Source organism: Scomber scombrus, chromosome 5, assembly GCF_963691925.1.
Source record: "Scomber scombrus chromosome 5, fScoSco1.1, whole genome shotgun sequence".
NCBI lineage: Eukaryota > Metazoa > Chordata > Actinopteri > Scombriformes > Scombridae > Scomber > Scomber scombrus.
In genome coordinates this window covers 7142872-7153495 of record NC_084974.1, presented here as the reverse complement: position 1 = coordinate 7153495, position 10624 = coordinate 7142872, and the positions used below count along the sequence as shown (strand labels likewise).

At 39.0% G+C, this 10624-nt stretch overlaps 2 protein-coding genes across 2 annotated transcripts in view; both read left to right on the top strand.

The window, feature by feature from the left end:
* dmac2 (distal membrane arm assembly component 2) overlaps positions 1-388 on the top strand; it is a gene marked incomplete in the record, with an annotated part of 1916 nt that extends 1528 nt beyond the window's left edge. Inside the window, 1 exon segment of the mRNA XM_062419291.1 lies at positions 1-388.
* A 2623-nt stretch (positions 389-3011) lies between these two features.
* sirt2 (sirtuin 2 (silent mating type information regulation 2, homolog) 2 (S. cerevisiae)) lies at positions 3012-8652 on the top strand. The gene is made up of 16 exons (XM_062418893.1): positions 3012-3152; positions 3280-3326; positions 3524-3569; positions 4485-4595; positions 4728-4769; positions 4886-4992; positions 5278-5334; positions 5445-5513; positions 5623-5752; positions 5864-5923; positions 6033-6088; positions 6180-6256; positions 6372-6423; positions 6542-6609; positions 7479-7545; positions 8478-8652. The coding sequence occupies exons 1-16, from the start codon at positions 3137-3139 to the stop codon at positions 8616-8618; spliced, it is 1146 nt and encodes a 381-aa protein (XP_062274877.1). The 5' UTR covers positions 3012-3136; the 3' UTR covers positions 8619-8652.
* The last annotated feature ends 1972 nt before the right edge of the window (positions 8653-10624 follow it).

Below are 10624 nucleotides of genomic sequence, written 5' to 3'. Positions count from 1 at the left end.
GAATCTTTTTTTCGTTACCGCACCAAACCCAGTTTAGGCTAATCACACAGAAAGTCAAACACAGAAGATATTTAGAATTTTACATCTACGAGTCTTGGTGCTCTCCCCATAAATGAGTCTTTTATAAACCCAAATTAAATTGGACACTGAAAACATCTCACCAGATACAAACATGGGGAAAAGACAAAATAAACTAGAGCAAGTGTTGAAGGAGAAATGTACTACCTCAAGTTTGCTGGATTATTTGGTATCGTCTTTCAAGGTATACAATATTAGTCTGCTTGGTCAAGTATGTCAATTTCTCATCAACTTGTTGTCAAGAATGTGAGTATTCATGATATCAAATGAACTATTTAAAATGCAAAATCATGTTTCTGTCTCAAGAAAATTGCACCTTGTCTACCTGTGTGGTAGTCATTTGTTGCTGAAATGTAAATATGTATGTAAATATACTGAATAAAGATTTTATTGTTCAGAATCATAACTAATTGATATTAATTTATAATTTTATGACATTTCTGTGAATCTTTACGTTTAACACACAAAAGAAACTATAATGACCACACATTGTAGTGTGGTTGTATGTATTTCTAATCTTCAGCATGGAAGCTTATGTGAGGAAACTAAGCTCATAATCCAGTGTAAGCCTTGTACTGCTGTAGTGTCCGACCCCACAGTGGATGTGTGAAGACACCAGTTAGACTGAGAGAAGAAAGTGAATGAGGATGAAGAAATCACTACTGCTTTTGTATGTAAAGGTGCCATCTACATTGATTTAGGTGTTTGTTTTAATGAGAATAGGACTTACAGGAAATCTGTGAGCCATTATTATTGCCTGCCTTTTAGTAGTGGGAAAAGTGCTGTTTATATATTTATTATGTTCATCATTTTTATATACAATGTGGTTTTTTTTGCTACTTTATACACCACCAAAAGGACAGTGTCAGGTAAGTGTGCTGAGAGGATGTATGAAGTTCAGTGCAGAGGCAGATGAAGGGCAATGTGGAAGTTATGAGAGGCAGTAGAGCATCACAAGTATATTAGAGACAGAGGGGAAACAGTTGCAGGTTCAAAATCCTTTATTTAAATATTTAAACAAAACAGGTTTAATATCCAGACCACCGTGATGTTACACACTCCGGTACAGTAGGTGGCGGTATGCACCTTTAATGTGGGTGTGTAGTTCACCAGGAAAACTATATCAAAAGATAGTGTTGCTGGTGGGGCTCCGTTCATTCCTATGAAAGTTGCTCAGTGGCGCATGAAGCCAAAAAAGCCATTATTAACTGTAAAGACAAAACCAGCATGATAATAACACACTGTGTACTTTGTATCCATAGAGCAAGCTTACTAGAGACTTCAGCCGGTCGAAACGGCTAACTTCCGGTTTAGCCCTCCGACTAACCAGACTACGTATAAAACAATTAAACAGCGCTGCTCTTCTATGCTTTCAAAACATTATCACACCGCCTGGATCAAACTCTGACAGTGAAACGAGTCATTTCACTAGAGCTAAGATGCTAAAATAACGGTTTGACCAATATATTAAATTAGCTTCAAAGCCCGGTGTTACAAATCAACTGGTTTCCACGTTAACTGGTTACCTTTGTTTATAAACGTTGGGCCTCTCTCACTGTGACTGCAGATGTTTCGATCACGGAGAGAAAACGTAGCTGACCTCGCGTATGCCTGAATGTACTTCCATAAATATCTGATGATCTCCCGCTCCACCTGGTTAATCCAAGCATGATGCTTCATGTTGTGATGTACACGTGTGTTGTAAATCATGTTGGAGCAACAGTGTGTAAAATAAAACAGTTTGTAGTCGAGCGGATATCAATTAACCAATCTTTATTTGTATAGCGCCAAATCACAACAAAGTCATCTCAAGTCTCTTTACACATAGAGCAGGTCTAAACCAAACTCTTCAGGTTTAATTTAAAGAGACCCAACATTCCCACATGAGCAGCACTTGGTGACAGTGGAGAGAAAAAAACTCCCTTTAAACAGGAAGAAACCTCAGAACCAGAACCAGACTCACAGTGGGAGAACATCTGCCTCGATCGGTTGGCAACAAATATAACAATCCTATCTGACTAAATAGCCACAGGAAACAAAAATGAACTTTAAGGCTCAATTTCATATTTGGTCATATTGATTTCCTCGCCCCACTACCCATCCAACCATTCAGTCCAAACTTCCTGAAATCAACAAGTGATGTGATGAATGATATTATAACGGAGTGTGCCAATATGTGTGGATATCCTATATGCCACGCGTTACTCTGCTCGACTTCAAATTGTTTTATTTTACACACTGTTGCTCCAACATGATTTACAACACACGGACGTAAACTTGTCCAAAACATCAAATGCGTGATTTTCCTCAAACCCCTTACTAGACGTGATCTTTTATCATCGTGAAATGTTTTTCAGAGGTGCAACAAGCTGGACCTGTAAGGTGGCTATCATTGCAGTAACAGTGGTCACAAGTTAATTTGGCTGTGGTGTTTTGAAAATCGTGGCTGTGCACACTTCATTTTTACTTCAACAGTTGTTATATCACCTTGTGAAAACTGATGGGTGTAATTGCGTGGCGTAATGGTTAAACACTACGCTGTAATGGTTTTGCAGTTGGTGACACACTTGGTTCAAATCCCGTGTCGGGTGACTTTTTATTTATTTCATTTATACAGAATATGGTGACCAGTATTTCGGGTCCCACAATTGTACATCACAACATGAAGCATCATGCTTGGATTAACCAGGTGGAGCGGGAGATCATCAGATATTTATGGAAGTACATTCAGGCATACGCGAGGTCAGCTACGTTTTCTCTCCGTGATCGAAACATCTGCAGTCACAGTGAGAGAGGCCCAACGTTTATAAACAAAGATAACCAGTTAACGTGGAAACCAGTTGATTTGTAACACCGGCTCACTTCCTAGGGGGCGTGGGTCAAACCAAAGAAGAAGAAGGAGAACCAATCAGCGCTGTGTGAACTGGGTCACAACAAACACGGACAAAAACAAGACGAGCTGAGAATTAGCCGTGTGGCTCTTAACGTGTTAAAAGAGCGGAATTAAATACGTTGTCAGTTGGACCCTTGTTGTCGAAGGGTCTCAGTAGACGGATAAATGTCTGATGCAGCAGGTAAGGTGGCTGTCTGCTGTGAAAACTGCTGGTCGGACTGTGTTTCACCACTCTAGTTTAGCTATCGTTGACGCGGACAAACATTTAGTTTAAAGAGTGCTTGTGTTTCCATTTTTTCCATTTGTAGGAGCTCCTAGAAGAGAAGAAGAGGAGGAAGTTACACCTGAACCAGAGGTAAGAGAAACTGACATACAGCAGGGAGTTCATGTTAGCAGGTAGGTGCTGCTGGCTGTCAAACTGAAAATAACACACACACACACACACACACACACACACTAAAACTCATCATCTGTTAGCGTCTGACACATCACAATGACTGCGCACTGCTGCTCAATATATACATGACATGTCAGCATTGTTTCCTTTTGCAGGAGCAATCAGACGACAGCAGTGGGGAGGAGGAGGCTGCAGGAGAAAGTATGTGGAAACAGTCACATGACACATCTGTAACATCACATAACATATACACTCACTGACCTCTTTATAAGGTACACCTGTGAAACCTTAATGCAATCCAATACAACAGCTCTGCTTTATATTCAACTTTTTTGAAGCCTATATATTTTCAGTTTTTGTTGACATTGCCAGAAAGGTGATCATTCTGCTACATGGTTATTATTGAGGTCATAGCGGGTGATGGTGGTGTATTAGGGTGCATTGTATTGAGTGGTGTTCCTAATATCTTGTCCAGTCCATTAACATACATGAAGGGGGCAAACTATTAGGATGAGCATTCAATGTAATGCAGCTCAGTACACCACCACCACTTAGTACGACCTCAGTAATAAACATAAAGTAAACTTCCAAAACTTAAAAAAAAAAAAAAAAAGTAGAATGTAAAGCAGAGCTGTTGTATCGGATTGAAAGAGATTGCACAGGTGTATCTAATGGCCAGTGGCTGTATGTATTGTGTGTGGGTGTGTTCCTAATAATTTGCCCCCCTCATGTCAATGGAGTTGATGAAATATTAGGAACACCATTCAATTTAATCCACCACTACAACCTCAGTAATAAACTAAAAGCAGAATTATCACCTTTTTGATAATGTCAACAAAACGTGAAAATGTATAAGCTTTGTAAATGTATAATTCATGGAAAAGCTGTTTAATTCTATTGTTGATTTTATTTGCATGCATTTTTTGTGGTCTTCAATGAAAATAATTCAAATCTTGCAGTATAACATAGCATTTCTTGTTAGCCAACCCACCCTGTATAACTGCAATGGTCGTCTAGTCATCAGACTTTTTCCCCCATATCTCAAAAAATAATGGCTGTGAACAACAACATTGTATATATTTTTTAACTGTATTTTTTTGTCCGTGTTCCTGCCAGTGGACTTCCTGCGCAACCTCTTTTCCAGCACCCTGGGCCTCGGATCAGCGGAAAAAGTTCTGGATGAGCTGACCCTGGAGGGAGTGGCGCAATACATTAAGAGTGGCAAATGTGAGTTCTTGTCTGCGTCTTATGCTCCATCCATTCAGCTCATCTATAAGGGCTGACTGTGTGGATTGATTTACCCTTTTATCTTAATGCAGTTAAACTGGTTGAATCAAAAGCTGCTCTGCTTCCACACAGGTAAAAACATCCTCTGCATGGTTGGAGCGGGTATATCCACATGTAAGTATCTCAGCTTTAATATCACAGCACAAAAAAGTATCAAACAACTTTTACTTTATTTTCATGTTTCCATTTGTTTTCCAACCTGTAACTTTGAACACCTTCTCCATTATCAGCGGCTGGGATCCCTGATTTCCGCTCGCCTGGAACTGGGCTGTATGCGAACCTACAGAAATATAACCTGCCCTACCCAGAGGCTATCTTCCAGATAGATTACTTCAAGGTTTGTTAAAGATTAGGACGACGCAGTATATAAGGGCTTTCTCAGAGGAGCTAAAAAAAAAACCTTTAATTGTATCCTGATTATTTACAAATTTAACAATGAAGTGAGATCTTTTGGATTCATACTTTTCATCAGCTTATTGTCACAAGTGAACATCATTAAATCAAAGCCCATTTAATTTCAGTCAGGCTACTTTCTGTCATTAGAAACTAATGTTTTATGTGGCATTACTTTTCCGATCCTCACTGCCACCTTTAAAATGTTTTTCTCCACCTTCTATCTCAGAAACATCCAGAGCCATTCTTTGCCTTGGCTAGGGAGCTTTACCCAGGACAGTTTAAGGTATGACACCCTTCATATACTATTTCTTGAAAGTGTAATCTTATTAAAAGCATATTGAAACATTTTTGTGTAAAATGTAAGTTCATGCGGTCATTTTTATTCGTGTTTAGCCGACAATCTGTCACTACTTCATGAAGATGCTGAAGGACAAGGGGCTCCTGAAACGCTGCTACACACAGGTGGGAAAAGCACACAGGCAGACTCTCCACTTAACAAACTGTACATGAAGTCACTCAACATTGATATGTGTGTGTGTGTGTGTGTGTGTGCTTGTGTGTGATCATTCAGAATATTGACACCCTGGAGCGTGTGGCCGGGCTCGAGGGAGACGATCTAATTGAAGCTCATGGAACTTTTTACACATCCCACTGTGTCAGCTTCTGTTGCCGCAAGGAGTACAACCTGGACTGGATGAAAGGTGTCTTTAAAGTTCGTTAACATTTACATTTAACACCAAGAGCCCGAGATTATTGAGTTGAGTTTTTTTTCTTGCTTTTTTTGACGTTAACCTCCTCCTTTTGCCTACTAGAAAAAATCTTTTCTGACGACATTCCCAAATGTGACAAATGCAGCAGTCTCGTCAAACCAGGTCAGGCACACCACTTATTCTCTTTTTTCTTTATAAAACACAACTGCCTAATATGCTATAATATCCATCATATCACTGTCATCTGTGTTCCTCACTTCTGTTTACCCAGATATCGTCTTCTTTGGAGAGAATCTACCTGTCCGGTTCTTCACTTCAATGAAGATGGTGAGCAGATGGTTTGCAAGCGTGCACGTGTTTTGGAGTGGGTGTGATGTAATAAACTCTTTATACTATACATTCTGTTTTTAACTTTCAGGACTTTCCTCGTTGTGATCTTCTCATCGTCATGGGGACGTCTCTGCAAGTGCAGCCGTTTGCGAGTCTCGTCAGCAGGTGCCGCAGATCAAACTTCATATTCCTGAAATCTAAAGCTAACCACATATAACAGTCAATGAAATATTGTGTAAATGATTTTGTGTCTCAATCTTTCCTGTTTTGTGGCATTCAGGGTTTCAAAAAGCTGTCCCAGGCTGCTCATCAACATGGAGAAGGCCGGGCAGGTGAGCATCCAAGCCTACATCAATTAATTTTCATTCATGTTTAGTCATTTTTTTTCTGGTGTTGGTGTGTTTTTTGGATTCTCTATACAGGATTGTGTCTGTGTTTGTCTCTGTGCAGGCTGACCCCATGATGGGGTTGCTTGGTTTTGGAGGAGGGATGGACTTTGACTCAGAAAAGGCATACAGGTGATAAAGTGATGCAGCAACTTCTAATTTACAGTTATTATGTTTATCCTCCTATCGCAGTTAATGTGAAAACACATCTGAATTCAGAAGGTGTGAGATGTGCTAGTCCAGTATACACAATATAATGATTGCCAAATACACTGGATCACATATTGAGGGAAAGGTCCTGTCTGATGATGATGATGATGATGATGATGATGATTATTAGAAGTTTTTAAAATGGATAAACTGGGCCGAAATGATCAATAATGATAAAAAATAATATTTTTTTATTAAAGGTGCATATATGTATGCACCACCAGAGGGCGCCAACATAGTTCTCCATGATGCTGATTGAGCAAGATACTTTTATTCTATGCTACATTCTTGCAACAATTAACATTGAAAAGAACTTACAATTAAAGTAGTTGCTTAGTAACTTACTTAAACTTACTCAATAATCACCCAGTCACTCAATAGTCATCATGAAATTCAAAAGCAGTATTTTTGCATTCATGGTGGCAATGACAAACCGCCCAGTCATTTCTGACAGTGCATGTTAGCAAAAAAAAAACAACCTTTAAAACCACCAGGAAGGTGAAACTATTCACCTGCAGCAGCACTACTGCTTTGATGCTCAAATGTGTGTCTAAAACCACACACTGAATAAACCATAGCTTCAAAGTGAAAAAAATGTAACTACACATTTCTGTAGCAAATTGTATATGACTGATGCATCAACAGCTTAATGAAGAGAAATATAAAAATGGGATCTGTATCCGTTTCAGAGACAGTCAGTATTAAAATATTGGTATGTGCATTAGTATAGGAATGGTACAGTGTGGAGGCTGTGCAGATTCTAACACAGTGGTCTTTACTCCTCTCTCCAGAGACGTAGCTTACATCAGTGCGTGTGACGACGGCTGTTTGGCTCTAGCTGACCTGCTGGGATGGAAGGTGAGTTACAGAGTCGTCTTATGTGAATCCAGTGCACATTTAGGGAGGCACGTCCTCTCTTTGTTGATTGAGCACAGTTCTGTTGACTGCAGGGGCATCACACATTTCAGTAGATTGCAGTTTCAGTAGAGCAGTTAATACTGTTGTCAGTTCTCAGTCAAGAGTTATCTAGGCCAAAGGCAACCATTATGTAATTCAGTCACAATGTCATATCAGTGTCATCATGGGTGTCACTCACATTTGAATTGCCTTACCAATACCACATCTCTTATTTGATCCTGCACATATGCATGATTTAAATGAAATATTTGGTGAAAATTAACATACAAACAACACATATAAAGCATTTCTTCCATGTTAAGATGGATAACTTTTCATGCAAACCAAAATATAGTATTTTACTTGAATAAAAGTATAAAGCTTGCTCATATGTTGACCAGCCAGTGTTATCAGTCTGCTGGTAGATTCATTGGACACTATGATATTTAGCATGAAAATGGTCTAGTCTTAACATATTGAGTATTAGTGTTTCTATCATTGGCTTTCTACAGTACCTGTATTTATAGAACTGTACTAAAACGTCAATATGAAACTACACTTACAGGCTTATATATATACACAGGAGACAGTTTAGCACGCTTCGCTTGTTGCAGGCAGAAAGTGGTGTTGTGTACAGCTGCAGCAGAAGCACAAAACATGAGACCCTTTGAAATGTCAAGGTGACCCTTTTTTGATTTTCCTGTGTGAAGTCGTCTTTGCATGTCAGCACCGTACAAGGTCTGTGAGCTATTCATTTTTTTAACCAAGCTATCGCCAGTCTGTCCTCCACGTGTCTCACATTAGTCACGTTCTCTGTTTTGCCTCTCTCTCTCTCTCTCACTCACTCACTCACTCACTCACTCACTCGCACTCTCACTCTCTCGTCTCTGCAGGTGGAGCTGGAAGAGCTGGTGAAGCAGGAGCATGCCAGGATCGACAGTCAGGAGAAGCAAGAAAAGGCCGGCGCGAGCAAAGGAGCCGCAGCCAAGTCGAGCTCCTCATCGGTGGCACCAGAGCCTAAAAAGGAAGAGTAACTAATTAGAAAAGCTCCTCCCTTTTTCTTTAAAACAGTTTGGAGATGGCCCTCAAAGGGAGAATATGAAGCAGAGTTTGTGGTTGCAGCTGAAGCTTCGGGTGCTGGGTGTCTGTGAAACACACAGACAGATGCTCATTGTTCATCTGCGGACATTTAATTCTTCTAAACGGACACACGATCCGGCATCCCATGCTTTTGTTTATATCAGTTATTTGCACTTTAAAATACTCAAATGCTTCTTTTGATGAGCACACATTAATCTCATGGGCAGATTTTGGCTGCAGTAGACTGTGGCATTTTTCAAGTACTTACACTAACTGAGCGGAGATGGTGGTTATTGAGTGTAAAACCTCAGCAGTGTGATCATGTCTGTGCTCTGTTGTTGGTAAGCTGGCATGTTACCTCCACACCAGCTAAATACATCTAATGGACTGATTTGGCTGAGCCCCTTCAGCTCTCTTCACGCCATCAAGATTTCAGATTAATTTATGAACAAGCTTCCTCTCAGATAACCAGACTGTATTGTATTTAACATATTTTCCAATATCCAAAATCTGTTGGTCTGATTGGCTAGCAACCTCATAAAATTAACATAGATAATAATTTAAAAAAAAAAGAACTTCCTGGTAGAGGTGGTTGTAAATATAACAGTAGGTTAATATCCAAGGGGTTATGTAGAACTTTTAAAATGTAATTATTTTGAATTAATTGGTTTTCATGTGACCTTCTACTGCTGTTGGAGCTCATTTCTGTATATTCCCTTTATGCAATGTTCCCACATGTTTACGAAACTAATGTTTTCTTAATCTCATGGAACACACTGTTCATGATGTGAAAAATAACCAGGTGAGAGAAGCAGTCATTGGTTCATTTTAAATCTTTGGAGACACAAGCAGCTTGGAAACATGGATTGCTGAAATAAGGTGGAAGTGAATAAAAGTGGCTACGGTTTCATTGGAAACTGAATGGGCCGATCTGTAAGCGCATGAATTGTTGCGTTATCAAATAAAAAAAATACTTTGAGTGAACACAGCATTACTAACATCTTGTATAATAATCATAATGGACAATTATGCAAAAGTCCTGCAATAAATTTTACCTTTTTAAAGGCTCATAATTGTTTACTTTTGTTGAGACTGTGTCAGAGAGTTCATTTATCTTCATGCTGTTAGCACTCAACCATATAGAGGTATATTTTATATGCTGGCTTCGACACTGTTGCACAAGTTAATTAATGACTGCATTAGCTGCCATGAAGTTCTATCATATTATCATGCTCCATATGAAATGGCACAATCTTAGCTATACAATACAACTATATGGATAAATGAGCAGGTATCCCTGATAGTAACATGGGTATGAACACGTGCAGGCTGAGTAATAAGACATTTAATTACAGAAACATGAAGCACAGTTTGTGGCTTGGTTGCAAAGCTTGTCTACCAGAGAGCACTGATAAATGTATCTTTCAAGTACAAAATGTCAGTACATATCTATAAAAAAACGACCATAATTTAAGGGATCCTAATCAAAAATGTTAATGATATCTCAGATCTTTTCATTGCTCAAATGTTGAGATCTGCATTGGCCTTGAGCTATATTATAGCATTATGTACCATAGCTCCTTAATTTCACTCTTGCAATCAGTAATTGAGTATGTCTGTTTGGAGTAAAGCTTCAAAGAAAGTATAAATGGATATAAGTAAATATTGAAGATCTTGCTGGCTCAAAAAGTCAATTTTCGGAACAAGAAGATTTGGGTATGTCGTTGAAGTTTCATGTAGGTCCAGCATTTAATGGGCTGTGTCTTTTGAAATTTTACTTGTGACCGCCAGCTACAGTGTCACCTTCTGAAGTGATTGCTGTCATAATTTTTTTGTATAGCAGTTGCACAATTGAGAAGTTCAGGTATTGTTATTAGCCACTTTGGTTCCACTTTGCTGGTGTATAATTAACTTTTTGCACATTAAACAAAACACATTACAAATTGAGTCATTTGAAGTG

Coding starts and splice junctions, on each gene's coding strand:
- sirt2 (XM_062418893.1), top strand. Junction 4,770..4,885: donor TGGAGCGGGTATATCCACAT/GTAAGTATCTCA, acceptor CTCCATTATCAG/CGGCTGGGATCCCTGATTTC. Junction 7,546..8,477: donor CTGACCTGCTGGGATGGAAG/GTGAGTTACAGA, acceptor TCGTCTCTGCAG/GTGGAGCTGGAAGAGCTGGT.